This window comes from Bos indicus x Bos taurus, chromosome 4 (genome assembly GCF_003369695.1).
Source record: "Bos indicus x Bos taurus breed Angus x Brahman F1 hybrid chromosome 4, Bos_hybrid_MaternalHap_v2.0, whole genome shotgun sequence".
Taxonomy (NCBI): Eukaryota; Metazoa; Chordata; class Mammalia; order Artiodactyla; family Bovidae; genus Bos; species Bos indicus x Bos taurus.
Window position 1 is genome coordinate 87,053,267 of NC_040079.1, and position 25,135 is coordinate 87,078,401.

General features: G+C 38.5%; 1 protein-coding gene across 5 annotated transcripts in view; it reads right to left on the reverse strand.

The window, feature by feature from the left end:
• Nucleotides 1-25,135, reverse strand: part of RUNDC3B (RUN domain containing 3B) — a 167,757-nt gene that overhangs the window by 78,580 nt on the left and 64,042 nt on the right. For 3 of the 5 annotated variants that reach the window (XM_027539886.1, XM_027539889.1, XM_027539887.1), the window contains exons 3-5: nucleotides 23,887-23,937; nucleotides 15,882-16,015; nucleotides 6,342-6,427 (exon numbers count right to left, since the gene is read on the reverse strand). In XM_027539886.1, coding sequence (XP_027395687.1) covers nucleotides 6,342-6,427; nucleotides 15,882-16,015; nucleotides 23,887-23,937 — 271 coding nt within the window. The remainder of the gene's footprint in view (nucleotides 1-6,341; nucleotides 6,428-15,881; nucleotides 16,016-23,886; nucleotides 23,938-25,135) is intronic. The other 2 variants (XM_027539888.1, XM_027539890.1) reach the window with 1 other exon arrangement.

Below are 25,135 nucleotides of genomic sequence, written 5' to 3' on the forward strand. Positions count from 1 at the left end.
TGACTGTATAGAGCTTCTCCATCTTTGGCTGCAAAGAATATAATCAATCTGATTTCAGTGTTGACCATCTGGTGATGTCCATGTGTAGAGTCTTCTCTTCTGTTGTTGGAAGAGGGTGTTTGCTATGACCACCGCGTAATCCTGGCAGAACTCTATTAGTCTTCGCCCTGCTTCATTCCGTAGTCCAAGGCCAAATTTGCCTGTTACACCAGGTGTTTCTTCATTACTACTTTTGCATTCCAGTCCCCTATAAAGAAAAGGACATCTTTTTTGGGTGTTAGTTCTAAAAGGTCTTGTAGGTCTTCATAGCAGAAGACATTCTTTGCCAACAAAGGTCCATTTAGTCAAGGCTATGGTTTTTCCAGTGGTCACATATGGATGTGAGAGTTGGGACTGTGAAGAAAGCTGAGCACCGAAGAATTGATGGTTTTGAACTGTGGTGTTGGAGAAGACTCTTGAGAGTCCCTTGGACTGCAAGGAGATCCAACCAGTCCATCCTAAAGGAGATCAGTCATGGGTGTTCATTGGAAGGACTGATGCTGAAGCTGAAACTCCAGTACTTTGGCCACCTCACGCGAAGAGTTGACTCATTGAAAAAGACCCTGATGCTTGGAGGGATTGGAGGCAGGAGGAGAAGGGGACGACAGAGGATGAGATGGCTGGATGGCATCACCAACTCGATGGACATGAGTTTGGGTAAACTCCGGGAGTTGGTGATGGACAGGGAGGCCTGGTGTGCTGCAATGCATGGGGTCACAAAGAGTCGGACACAACTGAGCGACTGAACTGAACTGAACTGAATGGAGATGCAGACACAGAGAACAGACTTATGGACGTGGGGTCGGGGGAAAGCAGTGGTGGGATGAATGGACAGAGTAGTATGGAAACATATACACTACCATATGTAAAACAGATAGTGGGAATTTGCTGAATGACTCAGGGAACTTAAAGTGGGGTCTGTGACAACTTAGAGGGGTGGGATGGGGTGGGAGGTGGAAGGGAGGTTCAGGAGAGAGGGGACATTATGTGTACCTACGGCTGATTCATACTGACGTATTGCAGAAATCCACACAATATTGTGAAGCAATTAGCCTTCAATTAAAAATAAATAAATTTTAAAAAAATCTCCAGAGACAGGTGCAGTTGTAAGGAGAGAAAGAACAGCAGACAAAGAAGACTGAGCACAGAGAATACTGACACGAAGAAGCTGTGAACAGCAAAAGAAGCCTGAGAAAGATCAAATACTGAGGGAGACAGAAAAGCCAGGAGTGTTATATAAGTAAAAAAACAAAGAGGTTTTTCAAGAAAGAAAAAGGTTTCAACTCTTTTAGCTGGACTGTGGAGTACAATGGGGACAGAGAAATGTTCATTACATTTGGGTAGCTTGTGCATTATTGGTATTCTTTTAAAAACCATCTTTGGTGGAGTGGTAGAGGCAGAGACTAGACAAGAATGAAGAGTGACTCTGAGGAAAGGAGATGACAACAATGTGTATAAAGATTTGTGAGAAGTTTGGTGATGAAGCAGAACATGGAAATGAGCCATACGAGAGGGAAATACAGGTGCAAGGGAGAAAGGTTTTCCTTTTAAGATAGGGGATACCAGTACCTGCTTCTGCAGGGGTGGGAATGATTCAGAAACGGCAAGAGATGGAGGACGAGGAGTGAGAGAGGTGGTGATAACGAAAGGAAAAGGTGAATGCGGGACAGGGCCTAGAAGAAAGACTGACAGGAGAGACCCCCGTTGCAACAAAGAACAGAGAGAACGTGGGTAAGGTGTGCTTAGCGACAGGAATGACAGCTTTAATTTACGCCAAGTTCAATTTTCTAATGAAAGGAGGCCTTGTACTAGTAAGTTAATGGAAATATCTAGTTCTCTCTAAATTTTAAAATGGCACTTAGAATTGTTTTTACTCTCAGGTCACAAGTCTGTATGAATGACCAGGAAGATTCTTATTGTAGTCTTGTCTTTACTATGCTGCTGCTGCTAAGTCGCTTCAGTCGTGTCCGACTCTGTGCGACCCCAGAGACGGCAGCCCACCAGGCTCCCCCATCCCTGGGATTTACTATAGACTAATACCAAATATACTCTGAAGCTTTTTCTTCTTTCCAGGAATACGTGGAATTATTTCTTGAAAACAAATTTAAAATGAACACATCTTTGAAACAAAATTTATTAAAAGAGAGCTTGTGGGTATTTAATAACCAAAGTATTTTATAGACAAAACAAAAAGCTGCGGCAGCAGTCCACAAGCACCTTTTAATAATTATTTTTTTCATCTTAATAATGTAAAACTTTTAAACAGATTAAAATTCCTAAGGTCTTTCTTAGTTCTTGAAAGATTTGGTAATTTATCACTATCTTATCTACCTTTCTATAATTAAAAAAAGTGTTTGGCCAACTGTTTTTTTTTTTTTTTTTTCCACTTTGTGATAGCTGAGTAATTTTTGAAGTTTTTATACTTTACTCCTTCTCTTACTCCTACTATAATAATGAGAAGATTAGTATTACACTTGAACATCACTTTCGTTATAAATGAAGCATTGTGGTGCAATTGCAAAGTAATAAACAGGACTTGATAAAGTAATTTTATCTCTATATTTTCCACAGTTATTACTTCATACTCTTACCAGAATATTTTCGGTCCTGTTTTAAATGTCACATGTGTATTCTTTAGCTTAACTTTTCTAATTATTTTAAGGCTGTGGGTGGGGAGAAATGAAAATTTTGAGCAAATTATTCAGTTTCTACCTTACTTCTCTATCTCTAGCCTTCCCCACCTCTTCTTTTTTTGTTTTAGCTTTGATTCTCTTCTTTAGTCTGTCAACTTCCCATCACTGGCTATTTCCCAATAACACCCCAATTCCTAAACTGTGAAACTCTTCAAGGGTTTTTTCAATTGCTCACCAAGATATCCTCCACCGTAGCAAAAAGGTCACATGAATTTCTCTAATACTTTGGAGCCATCGTCATGCATTTCAGAAGACCTACTGTAGTTCTGCTCCCCACAGTTCCTCCTCCCAATCTTATCCTTAGATTATCACTAATTAGTACTTTCAAGCTTGCCTGTCTTAACCCATGTAGCTCCTCCTTATGTTGATAAGGAGGATATGATAAGGAGGATAACACTTGTTATCACCATTTTAAAGGACCCCATTACTCTTTATCTGTGAAGAGTAGAAGAAGAAGAAATCACTTGATTCACGCACTCTTGAAATTCCTAAAGAATTAGAGACCATTTTTCATTGTTCTACAAGCACTTATGTCAGGGAGCACTCAGACAAAAGGTAAGGTATAATTATTCTTTCCAAAAGTACGCTTGTAATTTTACAAACCTAACCTTCCAAATTCCAGAGAAGGCAATGGCACCCCACTCCAGTACTCTTGCCTGGAAAATCTCAGGGATGGGGGAGCCTGGTGGGCTGCCGTCTATGGGGTCGCACAGAGTTGGACATGACTGAAGAACTTAGCAGCAGCAGCAACCTTCCAAATACATATGTTTCACTAGGGGTTCACAATCAAATGTATTTATAATTAAGAATTTTCGCTGGTTTGATTTTGGTTTAAAAAAAAAAAGCTAGTGTAAATAGTTTTAAAAAAGACTGTCATTTTGCAACTGCATTTTAAAGTTAACTTAAGGACAGGAATTTTGAAATAACTCCTTACATCATTTTTTTATAACTGCAGAGCCATTATCGTCACATCTAAATACTGTGTGATGTGTATATAGAAACATGATATATTTCTCTGTGTGTGTATAAACATACACTAAGCCACGTTTCTATGTGAATAACACATGTTTATATATTGTTACAAGGATATTTTTACTTCATGAACTTTTTAGAGCTGAATCACTTCCTTTTTCTGCCGAACACAAGGCAAAAAGCATTTTCCTTAAAAAATTTAAACTACTCACTCTAAAAATAGTCTATTCAAGTACTATTTCTACCCCACCCAACTGTATAAACTGAGAAACAAGGCTAACAACTTAGATTTAGATCAGATCAGTTGCTCAGTTGTGTCTGACTCTTTGCAACCCAATGAATCGCAGCACGCCAGGCCTGCCTGTCCATCACCAACTCCCGGAGTTCACTCAAACTCACATCCATCGAGTCAGTGATGCCATCCAGCCATCTCATCCTCTGTCGTCCCCTTCTCCTCCTGCCCCCAATCCCTCCAAGCATCAGGGTCTTTTCCAATGAGTCAACTCTTCACATGAGGTGGCCAAAGTACTGGAGTTTCAGCTTTAGCATCATTCCTTCCAAAGAAATCCCAGGGGTGATCTCCTTTAGAATGGACTGGTTGGATCTCCTTGCAGTCCAAGGGACTCTCAAGAGTCTTCTCCAACACCACAGTTCAAAAGCATCAATTCTTTGGTGCTCAGCCTTCTAAACAGTCCAACTCTCACATCCATACATGACCACAGGAAAAACCATAGCCTTGACTAGTCAAACCTTTGTTGGCAAAGTAATGTCTCTGCTTTTGAATATGCTATCTAGGTTGGTCATAACTTTCCTTCCAAAAAGTAAGTGTCTTTTAATTTCATGGCTGCAGTCACCATCTGTAGTGATTTTGGAGCTCAGAAAAATAAAGTCTGACACTGTTTCCCCATCTATTTCCCATGAAGTGGTGGGACCGGATGCCATGATCTTCGTTTTCTGAATGTTGAGCTTTAAGCCAACTTTTTCACTCTCCTCTTTCACTTTCATCAAAAAGCTATTTAGTTGCTCTTCACTTTCTTCCTTAAGAGTGGTGTCATCTGCATACCTGAGGTTATTGATATTTCTCCCGGCAATCTTGATTCCAGCTTGTGCTTCTTCCAGCCCAGCATTTTTCATGAAGTACTCTGCATATAAGTTAAATAAGCAGGGTGACAATATACAGTCTTGACGTACTCCTTTCCCGATTTGGAACCAGTCTGTTGTTCCATGTCCAGTTTTAACTGTTGCCTCTTGACCTGTATACAGATTTCTCAAGAGGCAGGTAACGTGGTCTGGTATTCCCATCTCTTTCAGAATTTTCCAGAGTTTTTTGTGATTCACACAAAGACTTTGGCATAGTCAATAAAGCAGAAATAGATGTTTTTCTGGAACTCTCTTGCTTTTTCCATGATCCAACAGATGCAGGCAACACCTAAGCAAAGATACTGTCATCTGTACCAGCTAGTCAGCTAAAACAATGTGTAACATTAAAGACCCAGATTTTCTAAAAATCCAAAATGTCAAACATGCCATCAGGACATGGAAATTAAGATTTTAGATATATGATTTCTGTATATATATATATATATGCCTAATTTTCTCTGTCAGAACTGGCCTACAGTCACTCTCTTCCTTCAGAAATATGATTAACAAGGTAGAAATATGTATGGTAATTTAAAAGTGTCAAAGTCAGTGACGTCTGATAGAACCCTGTGCCATGAAGCACTGTTTTCCGTCCGTGCTGTCCAATTTGGTAGCCATTAACCACACAGGGCCAGTGAACACCTAAAGTGTGATAAAGCAACTGAAGAACTGAATCCGTAGTTTAATTTCTATTTTAATTTACTCAGTGGCATGTGGTTAGTGGCTACTATACTGAACAATACATATGTAGGATACTGAAATTATTTAATATTTTCATTTACAAATACTTTTGAAATGGAAAAAAGTGATTGCTTTAACAAAAGCCTTAAATATAGATTAGCAGAGCAGAGCTGAGTGGGCATAACTGTTGTCCTTATATGAATCTTTTCTCTATCATCATAAAGTGAAAGTCACTCAGTCATGTCTGACTCTTTGCAACCCCATGGACTTTACAGTCCATGAAATTCTCCAGGCCAGAATACTGGAGTGAGTAGCCTTTCCCTTTTCCAGGAAGAATCGTCATAAAAAGTTAATAAAGTCCTGTTTTGCACAATGTACTATCTCATAAATCTATACAACCTAAGGACAACATTGGTATAGACTGCCCCAAAAACACAACTGAGCAATCATTAATTATATAAGAATTAAAGAAGTGAATGAAATAAATGTTGTGGTGTGGAAAGAGGAAGAAAGCAATAGGAAAAGTCTGTGGTCAGAATGAAACTTCAAGTGCTGAAAAAGTAAGAATCAAAACTTTTCAAAAAAAAGATATTCCAGGCATAATGTGAGGCCTGAAAAGATAAACCAAGGTGGAAGTATGTTTAGTTGAAAAACTGTATTTCCCTGAGAAGACAGTGGATTTATCTGAGAATTATAAAAAGGGAAAATAAAATAGGTGAGGACTTGAAAAACAAATAAGTCTTTATTCTATTTTTACTTCTAAGTCTTCAGGTGACTCTCTTAATATATATTTGAAAATTAAAAGGACTTTTAAACCTGGTTGTTTTGAAGTCTCTCAGAGCTGTAGAGATGTATTCAGACAAATGTTTTTCCATGAGTGCTACTCTGATCCAGGCTCTACCCTAAAAGGAAGAAGAAAGAATCAAACGTAAAGAAAAAATTAGAAATTAAAAAATTTTGTGTTCACTATGTCATCAAAAATATAAGCATTTAACATGCAAAGAATAACTCACTCAAACTGTGTATTTCATAAGATGAGGTAAATTTTAATTATATATAGTCTATACTTTGTTTCTCTAAAGGGGTAGGGTAGAGCATGTCCAATTAACTTTCTAGCTTCTGAAGGGACAGAACCATCAAAATTGAGGTACTTGGTTAGAGACTTCTTGTGAATTATATAAGGAAATCAAAAGACTCATCTCTTTACTTCAGTGCCGAAATCAACATGCTAATTGAAATGAGTCCCCTTATAAAACAAGAGGAAAGAGTCCGTTCTCATTAATAAAAATAATCCTCACACCACTTATTTAGTCTTTCCAGAGGGAAGTTTACACAACAAATAGTAATAAAATTTCATTATTTATCATTTATCCAAATCATGAGTCACTGAATTTGGTGCCTCCAGAGCATTCTAAAAGATATTACCAGAAATTTAAACCAGAAAAAGCAAACACACAACAAAAAATATCCCAGAAGCATATTCTAGAATAAAATGACAGAAACACACAATTCTAACAAAATATGAATAATCTTACTTTTGAAAAGGGGTTAACAGCATTCAGTAGTTGGGACTAGTCAGTAAAGTTTTTTTAATAAGCCAAAGCATTTATTCTGAACTTTTTGTTTAGAATGAAAGAATACTTGTTAGTGAGAATTTTATAATCCCATTATGTTCACTTCACTCAACCCTTTCACACCTCTCCAGAAAATCTATGAAGACTGACTATATAAAAAATCAAACCACTGTAATAGTAGCTAAGAATAAAGATGACACTAACCAATATATACATGATGGTCAACTACCAGTATAGAAAAAAAGCATTGAAATGCCTACACTTACAGAAATGTCTACAGTTCTAGTGATTTCCTCAAACTGTTGGACAGGAAGGATTGAAAACAAGTTAATCCAGACAGTGGTAAAACCTGGCAGGCTAGAAACTGCAGGACTGTTTGGAACATGGGCGTGGTTAGCACGCCAGCCAATCACCCACCAACCTCCAAACCCCTTAGCTTGCCCTTGTGCTCAGTCAACTGCTTCTGCTGAGTAAGCCGAGGGGAATCTACAATTAGTTGTAGCTGATTGGAACAGAGGAAGGGAAGAGGCACACAACAGCCCTCGGTCTCAAGTTTCTTAAAATTTCATCTAAAAGACAGAGACTAGCAGTAGTGGCTTGAATCAAAAAGCTACATTCTAAAGCAGAAGCAAGGAAAGTTGCTCTGGAGAAAGTGTGCTATTGTTAGATAAGAAACGTGGGGGAAAGCCTTGCTTCCTGATTTACTCATTTCAAGCCATACAAAGCTGGGCTGCACCTCGTTTCCCCTCTTTGGATGTTTGTGCAATTCTGTTACACTGTCATAAGAAATGGTGCTGATTTTTAATGGTTTCTTTTCTTTCAACAAAAACAACAGAATACTTAAATCTTGTTGGAATCCTCAACAGGGAAAAGCTGAAAAGCAGGTATAGGATTTTAGACCACATCAGTTAGGTAACGGTGAACCGCTGTAGGCTGTTGCTATTGTTTGGGAGACACAAATATTAGCCTGTTTGCCACTAAAGGTTTTGGGAAAAAAAAATTAATAAAAGTAGTCAACACTCCTTAAGAATGTAATTAATAAATGCTTGCCTCTGTATTAGACACATTAAGATATTTAATCCTCCTGAGAACTCCGTCAGTTACAATACTGTCCCTACTTTACTATATGAGGAAACAAAAACAGACACAACGAGAAGACAGGGGACTCATCTCACCACCAAACTGACCAACCTAAGAGAGTTACTATCCCTCCTACTTCAGGGGGTGGACTGCAACTGTGTGAGAGAGGAAAAAGGCAAATCACAGAGTGGACAGAAGTATCTGCATTATATGTAACTGACAAAAGACTCTCATCTGTAAAATGCAAAGAATTCTTACAAATCTATAAGAAAAAGATAAATCCATTTAAAAATGGCCTGTAAGGGGAAGAGTTTAAACCAGAGTCAATTTCTTTAGTAGACATCAGAATATTTAGAAGTTTTCTTCTTTTTGTGTTAATTTTTATAAGTGGCATTTTTCAAAGAATTTGCTCATTTCATTTAAATTTTTTAATTTACAGGTGTGAAGTTATTTATACCTTGTCTTACAATTTTTAATGTTTGTAGAGTCTATGGGGTTCATCACTTCTTCTTACAGATATGGGTAATACATAACCTCTCTTTTGTTCCTTCTGGAGAGGGCACTGGCACCCCACTCCAGTACTCTTGCCTGGAAACTCCCATGGACGGAGGAGCTCGGTGGGCTGCAGTCCATGGGGTCGCTGAGGGTCAGACACGACTGAGCGACTTCACTTTCACTTTTCACTTTCATCTATTGAAGGAAATGGCAACCCCCTCCAGTGTTCTTGCCTGGAGAATCCCAGGGACGGGGGAGCCTGGTGGGCTGCCCTCTGTGGGGTCGCGCAGAGGCGGGGACACGACTGAAGCGACGCAGCAGCAGCAGCAGCTTTTGTTCCTTCTAGTAGCCTTGCTAGCAACTTAGCAGTTATAGTAACCTTTTAAAAACACCAACTTTTGGTTTTGTTGATTTTCTTCTAGTGTACAATTGTTTCAGTTTAATTGAATTTTTATTCTTCATTACTTCTTTCCTTCTACTTTGGGTTTATTACTTTTTAAAAAAGTTTCTTGAGATGAAAGCTTTGATAACAGATTTTCTGCCTTTTTCTTAAAATACATAAAAGCCTACTTAAACTTCTCCTTTAAGTACAATTTTTATATGTTATATTTTCATTATCATTACTAAGTATGTTTTAATTTCATGTGTAATTTCTTCTTTCATTCATCAGTTATTTAGAAAGTCTTCCCAACTTCAACTTAAATAAGCCTAGTTAATTCTTTGTTATGGATTCTACTGTGGTTAGAGAACATTATATTTATATTTGTTTATATTTCAATCCTCTGAAATTCACTGATGTGCATTAGAACTTAGCAAACAACTGATTACTGTACAAGTTCATTAAGAATGAATATTCTGTAGTTTCCGATTTTGATTTTCTTATATACTCCAGTTCTCTAGTATTAATTTTTATTTATATTTTCTTCATATTATAATAACTTAAAAGTCCATTATCTGCATCTCCCACAAGTCTGTTTCAATTTTATTTTTTACATTTCTTAGTTTTGTTCATTCAACCTTGTTTCCTGATATGCTGGGTGATTTTTGATTAAATATTAGACATTGCGGAAGAAAATTTGCAGCAACTTTAATGCTACCTTTCTCTACAGTAGATTTACTTTTCTTCTGGTAGACAGAGTGTATTTGAAAACCACCTTGTACCACTTAAGGCACCACTTTTAGGGTTCTGGGGTGCTGGTTTTCATCTGAATTTCCCTAACTCCCAAGGAACAGCCTTTCTGGGGTCTCAAAGGCCTGGAGTGTTTACAGGGCCCCTTCAATTTGTTTCACTTCCAGGTTTTGGGCCATCACAGTAAAGAATTAGGGATAGGAAAAGTGGAGTGGTAGTTAAAAGAGGAGGCAGATTTATGAATCAGTAAGAGAAAATGAACATAAAAGTGGCCTCTTTGCAATACTGTATCTTACTGTAAAGTTCCAGTATTTGGTAACTCTGGTGTATCTATGATTAACACCCTCTCTCTCTGCCTCTGCCTCTTTCAGTAGAAAATCTGGCTAACCACCATCTAGGACAAAACACTGACAAGGTAAGCTTCTGAACAAGGAAAAAGTAAGAAGAAGATGAGACCAGGAAAAACTAGGCAGAATTAGGGACATAAATCATCATAATGTATTAAGGGCTACACTCACAGTTCTGTCACAGTATAGGTGCTCAATGAAAATTTATCAGCTGGAGGGATGCATGGGTATATGAGTGGTATATTCAGAAGTTATAATATGTTACAATCATATTGAATAGAAGGAATACATAGGGTAAGCAACCACAAATTAGGAAAGCCTAACACAGCCTTAAATAAGAATTTAAAAAATGAGAACGCTCTTAAAAATAAAGGAAAAGAAAATTCACACAAGATATGTAGGAAGAAGGAAGAACTCAACAACAATAGAGAGTTCATACTTTTAGGCCAGAGACTATCTAAAGAGGAAGAAGGCTATCTTGAACTTGAAATCAGCTGGGATACTAAGAAAATCCAATGGAAATATCTGCAAAATAACCAACAATAGTAACTAAGGATCCAATTTCAGTGGACCTTCTGTCAAAGGTCATGTATTAATATTATGCTTACAAGTAACTGGCCCACATTAGCAGATGGATAAGTTCAGAAGCAAGCAAAATAGGTACCTGTTGATATGAAGTTATTTTTTTCACAAAGCTAATTCTAGCCTGACACCTAAATAAGCTGATGTACAGAAATCCTTTGTCCCCAAATTCCTGCATATTATACTTTTTATTTTTGGCTGCACTGGTGGGCCAGCGGGATCTTCTTTCCCTAACCAGGGATCAAACCCATGCCGTCTGCAGTGGAAACAGAGTGGTAACCACTGAACTGCCAGGGAAGATCCCTTGTATGCTGTAGAAAGAAGAGCTGCAAATACGGCTGCAATGTAAAGATTACAGTCACAATCTTCAATTCAAATATTCTACTTCACTGACAGGCTATGGATAGGCCCTGTGGAAAATGAGGTCAACTAGTCACAGACTAAGCAAAGAAAGGGAATGTCTACATTTTACAGGTCTCAGATTACGGTGACTAAGGTCACATCTCTTATGGCAGCAAGTTTCTACAATGTGAATCTCAGCTGTTCAGTGATACGAAGACACAGGCAATCCTGATTCAATCAATCAATTTAGAGAATGTCTCTGGCCTGAATTAATCTTTGGGCCACAGGGCATCCTGTCTTCCACTATTTAAAATGTTCATATAACCCTAAAAGTGTAATCAGAATGAATCTGGTTTCTTAAATAGAAATCAAAAATGAATATCTTAGTTTTGGTCCCAAGCCTACTGAGTTACACACTGTTTAAAATATAAGTTTGGTGCTCAGGTTCTGGTACGGTTTCCCAAGTATCAAGGCTGGATAAGAGTGTTATACATGCTAGCAGTCACTCCGAACTGTAGTTCAAAGGCTCAGTAAACCTGCCCCCTGAGATATCTGTTTAATCCTTCCAATCCTGACACCTGGCAGATGTGATTCACTGAGTAGATTAAGTACTTTGCTCTTTGCACTACAATGAAGAAAGACAGGTGTAATCTTTGCCTGCAGACTTTTCCAGACAAGTAGTAGATCTTTCTTCCCCCACAAGTATGAATAAATGGAGGCTTCTCTGGTGGCTCAGATGGTAAAGAGTCTGCCTGCAATGAGGCAGACCTGAGTTCGATCCCAGGGTTGGGAAAATCCCCTGGAGGAGGAAATGGCAACACACTCCAGGATCCTTGCCTGGGGATGGACTCTGTTTGAGGCCTGAGCAAAATAAAGATATAAAAACAGGATTTAGAAGGTGATTGTTCTGTGGTGTTTTGATACTCAATACCAGTTTTTTACAGAATAAATATTAACCCATCTCTGCTGGGCAGCATCTTGCTGTGTAGGGCCTACTCCCAAGGCTTATTAAGAGAGCTGGTCAGCTGGAGTTTCGGATTCTTTGGTCCACCCAGGTCAAGAGCACTACATTTCCAGTGTTTCTTACCTTCTCAATTATCTTTTGTATTTTGGTATATGCTAGTTATAGAAATATATTCTCCCCTATACTGAAGGGGTATAGAATACACTTGTCATGTTAATCTCTCCTGCTTTTAATTTGAAAATAAGAAAATAAAGTTTCTGTATCACTGGGGTAACTTCTATTAATATAATCCCTTATGATTATACAGTGGAAGTGACACATAGATTCAAGGGATTAGATCTAATAGACAGTGCCTGAAGAACTATGGGTGGAGGTTCCTAGCATTGTACAGGAGGTGGTGACAAAAACCATCCACAAGAAGAAGAAATGCAACAAGGCACAATGGTCGTCTGAGGAGGCCTTATAAATAGCTGAGAAAAGAAGAGACGCTAAAGGCAAAGGAGAAAGGGAAAGATACACCCATCTGAATGCAGAGTTTCAAAGAATAGCAAGAAGAGATAAGAAAGCCTTCTTAAGTGAATACTGCAAAGAAACAAAGGAAAACAACAGAATGGGAAAGACTAGGGAACATTTCATGCAAAGATGGGCACAATAAAGGACAGAAATGGGATGGACCTAGCAGAAGATATTATAGGTGGCAAGAATACACAGAAGAAGAACTATACAAGAAAGATGTTCATGGCCCAGATAACCACGATGGTGTGATCACTCACCTAGAGTCAGACATCTTGCAATGTGAAGTCAAGTGGGCCTTAGGAAGTATTGCTACAAACAAAGCTAGGGGAAGTGATGGAATTCCAGCTGAGATATTTCAAACGCTAAAAGATGACGCTGTGAAAGTGCTGTACTCAATACAGAAGCAAATTTGGAAAAGTCAGCAGTGGCTACAGGACTGGAAAAGGTCAGTTTTCATTCCAATCCCAAAGAAGGGCAATGCCAAAGAATGCTCAAGCTACCATACAGTTGCGATCATTTCACATGTTAGCAAGGTAATGCTCAAATCCTTCAAGCTAGGCTACAACATTACATGAACCGAGAACTTTCAGATGTACACACTGGACTTAGAAAAGGCAGATGAACCAGAGATCAAATTGCCAACATCCACTGAATCACAGAAAAAGCAAGAGAATTTCAGAAAAACATCTACTTCTGCTTTATTGACTATGCCAAAGCCTTTGACTGTGTGGATCACAACAACTGTGGAAAATTCTGAAAGACATGGGAATACCAGACCACCTGACCTGCCTCCTGAGAAACCTGTATGCAGGAAGAAGCAACAGCTAGAACCAGACATGGAACAACAGGCTGGCTCCAAATTGGGAAAGGAGTACTTCAAGGCTGTATACTGTACCCTGCTTGTTTAACTTACATGCAGAGTACATTATGTGAAATGCCAGGCTAGATGAATCACAGGCTGGAATCAAGACTGCCAGGGGAAGTATCCATAACTTCAGATATGTAGATGACACCACCCTAATGGCAGAAAGCGAAGAGGAACTAAAGAGTCTCTTGATGAAGGTGAAAGAGGAGAGCGAAAAAGCTGGCTTAAAACGCAACATTTTCAAAAAACTAATCTCATGGCATCTGGTCCCATCACTTCATGGCAAATAGATGGGGAAACAATGGAAACAGCGACAGACTTTATTTTCTTGGGCTCCAGAATCACTGTGGACAGTGACTGCAGCCATGAAACTAAAGGCACTCGCTCCGTGAAAGAAAAGCTACGACAAACCTAGGCAGTGTTTTAAAAAGCAGACACATCACCTTGTCGACAAAGGTCTGTATAATTAAAGCTATGGTTTTTTCAACAGTCATGTATGGATGTGAGAGTTCAACCATAAAAAAGGATGAGCGCTTAAGAATTGATGCTTTTGAACCCTGATGCTAGAGAAGTCTCCTGAGAGTCCCTTGGACAGCAAGGAGATCAAACCAGTCACTTCAAAAGGAAATCAAGCCCGAATATTCACTGGAAGAACTGATGTTGATGCTGAAGCTCCAATATTTTGGCCATATAATGTGAAGAGCCAGCTCACTGGAAAAGACCCTGATGCTAGGAAAAAAAGACCCTGATGCTGGAAAAAAAAGAGGGCAGGAGGAAAAGGGGGCAACTAAGCATGAAATGGGTGGATGGCATCATTGAGTCAATGGACATGAGTCTGAGCAAACTCTGGGAGAGAGTGAAGGACAGGGAAGCTTGGCATGCTGTAGTCCATGGGGTCACAAACAGCCGGACATGACTGAGCAACTGAACAAGTCTTTTCACCTTAACTTACAGAAGCCAAGATACAAACTCAGTTAAGATGCAAAAGAGAATTCAAATTGCACATTTTAAAAACCTGTATTCAATCAGACAATTAGAAAGTAAATAAATGAATAAATTTAATAGTTCAAGAAAATGGAGGCCAAAAGACCACTAAGATAACAATTGTGACAAAAATGAAATCTGCTAAAGTAAAAAAGAAACAAAAGAGATTTAAACATCTATGAGAAAAAAATTTTTACAAAAAAACTAGTCATCATAGTTGACTTAGAAATAAAGACATTTATTGACTTCAATGTATCCCCTATTGGCTCAGACAGTAAAGAGTTTGCCTGCAATACAGGAGACTTGGGTTTGATCCCTAGGTCGGGAAGATCCCTAGAGGAGGGAATGGCAACCTCACTTCAGTATTCCTGCCTGGAAAATCCCATGGACGGAGGAGCCTGGAGGGCCCCAATCCATGGAGTTGCAAAAAGTCAGACGTGACTAACACACTAACTTAAAAATATTACACATTCTATTAAACAAGAGAAATACATTTTTGTTAATATTAACATTATCAGAAAAGTCTTTTAAGTCCTAGGAAGCTATCAAGCTTGTGAATTACACTCTAAGTTTTCCCAAATTCTCGTTTTTACCTGAAAGCTTTAATTTTAATGTTGGCAACAAATATTGTCAAGCTGTTCTTGTCAGAACAGACTTACTTCATTCATCTTTATTTAAGGACTGTCTACAAATGCCTAAGTCAAGAAAGCTATAGTTTGAATGTTTTTCTTTCAAGTAAAAATACTATTACACAACAAGAGCATCTAGTTCAGCTAACAATTCAAACAATTGCACGAGCACTTTTCCTTGAGACGACCACCGTGTTTCAGTATGCTGCAGAAATGCTTTATGCATGCTCCCCACTGTGTCAATCAAAATACTAAAAAGAAAGGTTTCCAAAGGTTGAGATTTAATTAAATTAATAATGTCTACCATTACAAACATTAAGTGAAAGTGGCTTTTTTTTTTTAAGACTGAGTGCATGACGAGGAAGAACTCAATGACTACTAGAATAGTTTGATGCCACTGTTTTACTTGGTGCCAAGGCAGCAGCAATTTTAACTACCACTGCTTCTGCACCAGTAATGCGATAGCAACCCGGTGCAACAGGCAAATCACATCTGGAATTACGTGAACACAGTCTGACACGTGGACTGCCAGTGCAGGACACGAAGAGCTGCTGAAACTTCACAGACTGGGAAATATTTCACCGTGCTTCTCAAAAAAGAAACTCACAGTGACCAGCTTCATGCCTTCTTGCTACTTATAAGGCAACAGAGAAGATTCAAGAGCACTCTAAAATAACTAGTAAAAAACAAAAAAATTAAGCCTCTGAAAGATGTTCAATTTGGTCAAGTGCTTAATTTCAACAAAGAAAGGAAATATTGTATACAGCAGGGAGCTTGAGTTCTCTGTTTGGGTCAAATGCTCAGGCAAAGAGCACACGCACACCCTGCACATTCCTACTGAGGTCTTACCTTAGCTCTGGAGGAACTGACATGTTCCATATTCTCAATGCTGCAGATACAGTTCTGTGAAACTTTCCGGCAAGCCACTCTGATATAGTCCCAGAAGCTACGAGGACTTCCGTAACCAAACCAGGTTACTTGACCTTCAGGAGACAAATTGTAACACAAAATAAAAAGAAAACCAGACTAGTAACTCAAAATGCAAGAGCAACAAAATAAAGGGCAGTAGAGTGTGAGATTGTTGAAAGGACACTGATTTGGGGGTCAAAAAGCCTTAAGTCTGGTCCCTTTCTAACTTTACCTACTTGTGTGATTTTGGGCCATCTATTTAATGGATCTGGATCGTAGTTTTCTCAACAATACAATCAGAGTAAATGAAGCAAAAAGGGCCTAGACACTAAACACAATTGTCTGCAGGTTAATATCCTATTATTCTAACACAGTCTTCCAGAGAGCACACAGTTAGCCTTCCTTGTGCTTTCAGTTAAGCTTTCATTTAAATTGCACCTTTGCCATTTACTGGCTGTGTGACCCCAGGCAAGTTAATTAACCTTTCTGAACACTTTTCTTGACTCTAAAAGGGGACTAGTTGGAGTAACCACTTTATGAGTATTCTCTAAATCAAATACAACAATGCCTGAGTAACACATGAGTAATCCTGAGTAATGCCTGATTAATGAGTATTGAGTACGAGTAATGAGTATTGAGTAATGCCTGAGTATTCAGGGTATAGTATTCTCTGAATCAAATACAACAATGCCTGAGTAATGCCCGAGTAGTCCTGAGCATAGGACTTGGCACATAAAAGTACTGTACAAAAAGAAAGATAATAAAAAAGGAAAAAAATGTTACCTCTTGCATCCTAAACCTTTCTCTTCTTGGAAAAACAGAAAAAAATTTAAAAGGCGACACTTTTTCTCCTCTTCAGAGGGATACTTCCAAGAAATGAAACAACATGTAGCCTGTAAGTACCTATCAACAGCAGGAACCATACACTGACTAACCATTACCACCCATTCACTACCATTCTACCCAAACCTTCATCCGTCATTCACCTGCTCACTTCTAGTCAACAACCCATGACAAGTCCTTAGGCACTTACCATTCTAATCTTCCAGACCTGGATAACTACGTCTGTGTTCAAGAACAAATGTTCTTTTGTGTGTATTAATATTTCAATGCAGGACTTTGGGTAATAAGTCCATGGGACCAATTTTGTACTCTGAATATGTTTAAATGGGATATGAGAGACATCTTAGTATTTCTTCAGTTTTCTGAAATAATTATTCTTACCTAGGGAAGCTGTTCAATCTTAAGAAATAGTAGCTTTTATATTTTAAAACCTCTGCTTCTTTATTTTGAAGTAACATTTATTGATCTCAATTTTCTTTTCCCCAGTAACATGTTCTCTCTAAGCAACATTAAGAAGTATAAAAGTGTTCTTGTCCACATGCAGCATTTTAGGAACAATGTCTGAAATATCTGAGTGGTGTCCAACCACGGCAACACCTAAGAATAACTAGGCTTCTTTTAAAAAGTACTCATGTCTGGGCTCCACCCAAACTAAATAATCAGAATCTTTGGGGGTGGGCCTAGGCATTGCTATTGTTAAAAGATTCCTCTGGTATTTCTAATAATATAGTTAATCAACCAAGGGAAAGATCACATGTCACGATAGGTAATCCCTATTCCTCATGCAGGACATTTCAAAGGCCTCCTCTTTTTGTAAGCCGCATGTGATCTCTACAGCAAGTCACTCCTCCCTACGAGCTGGCCTAACATCCTGAGCTTACACTTATAGTTACCTGCTTACTTGATTGCCTCACACATGAGATGGTAAGGTCACTAAGGCAGAGACTATATCTTATTTGTCTTTAATTCTATCTCTAGCACTTGACACAGTGCTTGTCTCACAGCAGGCATTTAATAAATATTTATTAAAACAAATCGACTGGTTAATCCACACTGCTGCTGTTGCTAAGTCGCTTCAGTTGTGTCCGACTGTGTGTGACCCCATAGATGGCAGCCCACCAGGTTCCCCCGTCCCTGGGATTCTCCAGGCAAGAACACTGGAGTGGGTTGCCATTTCCTTCTCCAATGCATGAAAGTGAAAAGTGAAAGTGAAGTCGCTCAGTCATGTCCGACTCTTAGCGACCCCATGGACTGCAGCCTACCAGGCTCCTCCATTCATGGGATTTTCCAGGCAAGAGTACTGAAGTCGGGTGCCATTAACCAGATCTTAATTGCAAATCATATAAAAATTTGAATCTTAAAAATCTAATTAGGATCTTTTTACAGTAACAGCTCAGTGACAATCTGGTATCAAGATGTCTGCATACTACATTACAAACATCAAATATTCTGGACAAAAATATTTACCTTTATAAAAATACAAAACCATGGACACATCCCTACTCAAACATCATTATATAACTCAAATGTCTCTTCAGTAATGAAATCTTGCTGGCAAAAGATAGAAATCTATAGGAATGTTTTAGGGCAATTTTCATGTTATCAATTTGTTAGCCATTTGGAGAAGAGACAGGATGTCTAATGTTAAGAATGTGGGCTTTTGAGTCAAGACCAGAACAGAGCACTTTCTAGACGTGCAATCTTAAGCAAATGACTTTTCATTCTACCAACTTGAGTTTCTTCTATGAACTGATAATAATGGTAGTATCTACATGATAACACTGTCATGAGGATTAGATAATGTATGTGCAGCAATTACTATATAGCCTAATACAGATGTTAATAATCATTATTACTTTTATTACTATCATACAAAGAGTTAAGAGATCCAAGCTCCCCTTGCATTACAAAATAGCAATGAAACACATAGTGAAGTTTTTCCCTTTACTTGCTTAGAATCTAGAAAAATCTTTAAAATTTACTCCCTAATCCAACCTTTTCCCAGATCAACCATCCTAAATTGACCTCCCTAAAGTCTAGTCTTGGTTAATTTCTTTAGCTTCTACTAATGGAGATCATCCCACAATTTAAAAATGAGGACTACCAACCACACTTCTCTCAATAAATGGACTACCATACACTGGAAGCAATCTTGAAGGGAGAATCACAAGGCTTCTCTGGTAACTTTATTTTAAACCTTCTCATAAGTTTGATGGGGCTGAGGAAAAAATTATGAGAAATTTCAAAGTAGAGCTGTTGAAAATTTAAAAAAAGTAACAAAGTCCCTTATCGATGGGTAGGTAGGGATGACTCAGTAATCCCACTACTGGGCATATTTCCAGACATTCTCTCTTTTTCAGAGAGAACCATAATTCAAAACAACACACGCACCCCAATGTTCCCTGTAGCACTACTTACAACAGGCAGGACATGGAAGCAACCTAAATGTCCAGCAATAGGGGAATGGACAGAGAAGCTGTGGTACATATATAGAACGGAATATTACCAACCATAAAAAGGAATGAAACTGGACCATCTGTAGAGACATGTGTGGACCTAGAGGCTATCATACCGAGTAAGGTAAGTTACAAAGAGAAAAAAATAATATATTAACGCATATGTGTAGAATCCAGAAAAATGGTATAGATGATCTTATTTGCAAAACAGAAACAGAGACACAGACACAGAGAACAAACATATGGAGCCAAGGGGGGAAGAAGTGGGGTGGGATGAAGTGGGAGTTTGGGATTGACATATATACACTACTGGTAATATGTATAAAATAGATAAGTGGTGAAAACTTAATAAATAGCTCAGGGAACTCTACTCAGTGCTCTGGGGCCACCTAAATGGGAAGGAAATCCCCAAACGAGGGGATATATGTAAACGTACAGCTGATTCTCTCTGCTGCACAGAGGAAACTAACACAGCATTGTGAAGCAACTACACTCCAGTAAAAATTACCTTAAAGAAACAGAGTCCCCTTTTGGAGGAGAGGAAACAAAGATACGGAAAAACTAAATATCTAGGCTTAGGTTATACAGGGAAGGAATGGATGCTAAATCCTTCAGACTCCTGCTGTGTGTATGATATGCTGTCTACAGGACTTTCACCCACGAGACAATGACAAGATTTCCTAGATAAGAAACTAAAGAAACCGAGAAACTAACCAACTAACAGCATGACGCGTCACCATGACTCGCAGGGCCTTACGCTGAAGCTGAAGCTCCAATATGCTGGCCACCTGATGCAAAGAGCTGATTCATTAGAAAAGACCCTGATGCTGGGAAAGACTGAAGGCAGGAGAAGAGGATGACAGAGGATGAGACAGTTGGATGGCATCACCAACTCAATGCACATGAGGTTGAGCAAGCTCCAGGAGGTGGTGAAGGACAGGGAAGCCTGGCATGCTGCAGTCCATGGGGTTGCAAAGAATTGGACACAACTTTGCGACTGAACAACAACAAAGTATACCAGTCACAGCATCTTCACAACACTTCCACCTACTCGAGAAATGAGATGAGAGCATGACTGGCTTGATTCTGCCTGCCTTACTCTTTCATGTGCATTGTTTTCAAAATGAATTTGTTAAATCAAGACCCTGAATTTTTCACATTCAGAATGATGTGCTTTGGTTAAAAGAAGGTGGGGTCTTTGTTAGAAACTCCAAATGAACTCTCATGTAAATTGTCCATATATCCTAGGATTTTAAGTACATAATTTCTGCATCTATGAAAACGGTTGAGGTTAATTAAGAATAACAGAAGTGTTCAATTGGTTATTTGAATTATTACTACTTGAACATTGCTTGTACTTACATACAGATTAACTGTTAGCAAAAGATGTACTTGGGGTTATTAGTCTGTAAAACCTATATTCAACAGGAAAATTTAAAAAGTTACAAGCTGACCATGCCTTTAAAAATAATTGCTGAGGTAATAAATAATCACTCCAAAGATATTCTTATTTCCTTTAAAAATAGCCACAAAAGCAAATCACATAGCAAGGAACCGACTAGCCTATATTTTGAAGAAATTTTATTCAGGAGAAGAAACATGCTATCACTAACTGAATTCTCTTTTTAATGTTGGCAACAAGTACAGATGTATAAAGTGCTTTCAATTTTATATGTATTTTTAGAAGTTGACTTTTTATCAAAGTTACACAAACTTTTCAATACTTATTTCCAACCCATTGATATGACTCTAATTCATTTCAGGCACAGAAATAAGAGGTGAAAGTTTGCTAGACTAAAAGGTGATCTGCTACTAACCAGCTACATGATGTCTTTCCCACTAAACTGCTACCTATTTTCAAACACCTTAAAATGGCCTGTGATCACTAAGGTCTAACATGATTTTAAATTGCTCTTTTATATTACCTCACTTGAATAATGTAGATATTCACGTCATGCAGAGTATTTGTGTTTTGTTCTTATGTTATTTTATGGCCAGATGAGACCTTCTAAAAACTGAAATTTCCTAAGTGGTTCTCTATTTAGTAGTGGATGACAACACGTCATCTTTTGGTAATATATAAATTAATCTGTTAAATGACTTTCTTTCTCCACTCTTTGTATTGTGCTTAGTTATGTGAAGAGCTGACTGAAGTTTTGTTAGTGCCACAATACATCACCTGGATGACAACATCAAAGACTATTACCTTGGACCTGCCATTTATCTAGACGAGCAATAAAAGACAGCACCATCAAATTTTAAAAAGCCACTCTAATATCACTGCCCCTTGGAAGAAAAGCTATGACAAAACTAGACAGTGTTTTAAAAGGCAGAGACATCACTTTGCCAACAAAGGTCCACATAGTCAAAGGTATGGTTTTTCCAGTAGTCATGTACGGATGTGAGAGCTGGACCATAAAGAAGGCTGCATGCTAAAGAACTGATGCTTTCGAACTGTGGTGCTAGAGAAGACTCTTGAGAGTCCCTTGGACAGCAGGACATCAAACCACTCAATCCTAAAGGAAATCAAGCCTGAATATTCATTGGAAGAACTGACACTGAAGCTGATATTCACTGGCTACCTGATGCGAAGAGTTGACTCATTGGAAAAGACCCTGACACTGGAAAGACTGAAGGCAGGAGGAGAAGGGGACAACAGAAGATGAGATGGTTGGATGGCATCACTGACTCAATGGACATGAGTTTGAGCAAACTTTGGGAGACAGTGAAGGACAGGGAAGCCTGGCGTGCTAGAGTCCATGGGGTCGCAAAGAGTCGGACACGACTGAGCAACTGAACAACAAAAATATCACTGCAAAAGCTTCAGATACTTCAAGGAAACTAATTACTTGTGGATTTATATTGTTGCCAACATATTTAGATTGTTTAACTTTGCACTGTCAATTCTATAGTGTGTGTGTGCGTGTGCAGTTGCTTCAGTTGTGTCAGACTCTTTGCAACCCTATGGACCATAGCCCACCACAGGCTCCTTTGTCCATGGGATTTTCCTGGCAAGAACACTGGAGTGAGTTGCCATTTCCTCCTACTGGGGGGATCTTCCCAACTCAGAGATTGAACCCACGTCTCCTGTGTCTCTTGCACTGCAGGCGGATTTTATACCACTGAGTTGCCGGGGAAGCAGGAATCTTACATTTCTTCCTGCTAATTTATGAAAATTAGTTTAAAATTTTCTAAACAGAGAAAATTCCCATTTCTGCAAAAGATCAGAATCTTGTCCTTTAAAAAAAAGGCACTACTATTAGCTGAAGTTCACATTTACTAGACCACCCAGTGCTGAAAGTACAATGGTGACCTTGATTAATTTTCTAGATAAAGTTTCATGTTAATGTTCTAAAAAAAAAAGAATATAAACACTTGAACTAACTTTAATTACACTTTCAGCTGATGTGAATAACTCTGAGTCTAGATGAGATACTCAACTGTACTTATACAGCTACTCTATGTTACTTATGCCTCAAATCGTTCAGCAACTATGAATCACAGTTACCAATCTATAAAATGTAATCATTATCCTTTGGTACTGACGATGTCTTGTTCATTGGTAAGGAATTTATCACAAACGAACTTCTAAACCATACCACAGTTTATACCATAAAACTTAGCCAATTCTTAATCTCCCAAAACAACAAAGAAAATGAAGATAATCAGGTTCACCAGAAATCTGAAAACTGAATTTGACTTATAGGCTTTTTTATCCTAGTAATTTTGCCATCTTTCGAAGCAGAATACAAAGGTTTTGCGTTCTTCTTCCACCCGCATTTTTAATATAAAGCTTAGAACACTGGTAGACGGAATTAAGACCATGAAGGCTGACATCCACACAGAGTCACATATCAAAGCACAGGCCTGAAGAAAAGGAGTGTAATGTTTCAGCAGTGACTAAGGTTATATACAAGGGACCTAAATTGTTTAAAGTGATTGTGGGTATCAGGTTGAGGAAATGAGAACATACTGTTTCGCTATTTCTACCTGTCTTACTATAAGTGATCTTTAAAAATAACAACTATGTACTTCTTTTCTAAGTCAAAAATATAATAAAAGGCATTAGCATGAGGCCTAGCAGTGCTTTGTATACAGCAGGAATACAATAAAAAAAAAATTCAAATAAGTGAGTTAAGGCATATATTCTACCTTGAAGAAAGGAAACTAAGGAATATAGTCCCACTAGTGGTTTAAGACCAGCAGTGGCTGTTGATAGCACCCATGTATGTTTTACTGAGTAACTTTGGAAAATTCACAGCTTCCCTGAGCCCCAGTTTGCATGTAATTCAAATATTACTACACAGCACTTACAAACTGAGAAAATAACCAGTAAGTCTTATATTAGTGATTGTATAGTAAAATACAAATAACACAGATACAGATGATTAATAAAATTGTGCTTAAAACCAGGAAACTTAATAGAAACACAGAGGGGGTCATGTAGAAGAATAAATGGAGTATTATATTGTGTGGGTTAACAAAAGGCTTTTAATTTAAAAATCAGCATAAGCATAGTTCTGCCCTCTGGATTAACAAAAGCAGAAAGCTTTGCAAAACCCATGCAATGTACTAAGAAAGATCACTTAACTGATACAGCCCTCCCCAGTAAGTCAGTGGCGGGAGACATCACCAGCATAGAGTACCTTGAAGAGGTATTTGCAGATGAGACAGCCATCGGCAACTTTGGGAACTCTCTTTAAAAAAATAAACAACAACACAGAAATATTTCAGAAACCTGACATCAAGTTTACAAAAGCAAACTGAACAGCCCCAATAAGATAGCTACAAATAATCTTGATGCAGTAAACATCACTTACATCTATTACATAAGATGAACTCAATTAAGATGAACATGGGCTCTACTCAGCATGGAAATCAAACTGGTCTCTTTGTAGCCTATTCTGTTGGAGAGGCTGGGGCGGATAAGTTACAAAAGAGAGAAGCTACTGTTCCCTGTTTATTTTCATCTCCATTACTGCTCCCCAAAATTAACAAGCTGATAATGAACGAATGCAAAATGAACAAGCTGCTGCTGCTGCTGCTAAGTCGCTTCAGTCGTGTCCGATTCTGTGAGACCCCATAGACTGCAGCCCACCAGGCCCTGCCCTCGTCCCTGGGATTCTCCAGACAAGAACACTGGAGTGGGTTGCCATTTCCTTCTCGAATGCAGGAAAGTGAAAAGTGAAAGTGAAGTCGCTCAGTCGTGTCCAACTCCTAGTGACCCCATGCACTGCAGCCCTCCAGGCTCCTCCATCCATGGGATTTTCCAGGCAAGAGTACTGGAGTGAGCCTTCTCCAAAATGAACAAGAAGCCTGATGAATTTGCTAGCCTTGCACCTCAGAATGTATACAAATGGCTAGGAAAGTTGCTCACTTATTGAACTACATGACTCAGAAAGTTAACTTTACAAATAACTGTTCTTTTTTACTGTTAAACTTTTCAAAAAGTTATAAAATTCATTTTAAGGAGCAGTTCTCTCTTTTATCAGTTTAAGAAGAGATAAAGTTTACATATTTTTTCTGAATCATGAGAACAGCACTTAATTATTTAGTAAAATAATCCTTAGTTTAACCAATGTTGACTAAATGCCTACTTTATGCAAAAGCACTGTTTTTCCTACAGCTTCAAATTATTGTTTAACAATCACCATTTGGAAAAGTACTATAAATTCTTGCCTATGTTTTTTGGCATTTGGTAGAATTATACAGGAACACTCCAAAGTCAAATTTCTGAAGACATACTCCCCACAGATGGTATCTTCTTTCATAAGCAAACACTGAAATTTCAATAGGACATGGTCCCAGTTCAGTTCAGTCGCTAAGTCGTGTCCGACTCTTTGCGACCCCATGAATCGCAGCAGGCCAGGCCTCCCCGGCATTCACCAACTCCCA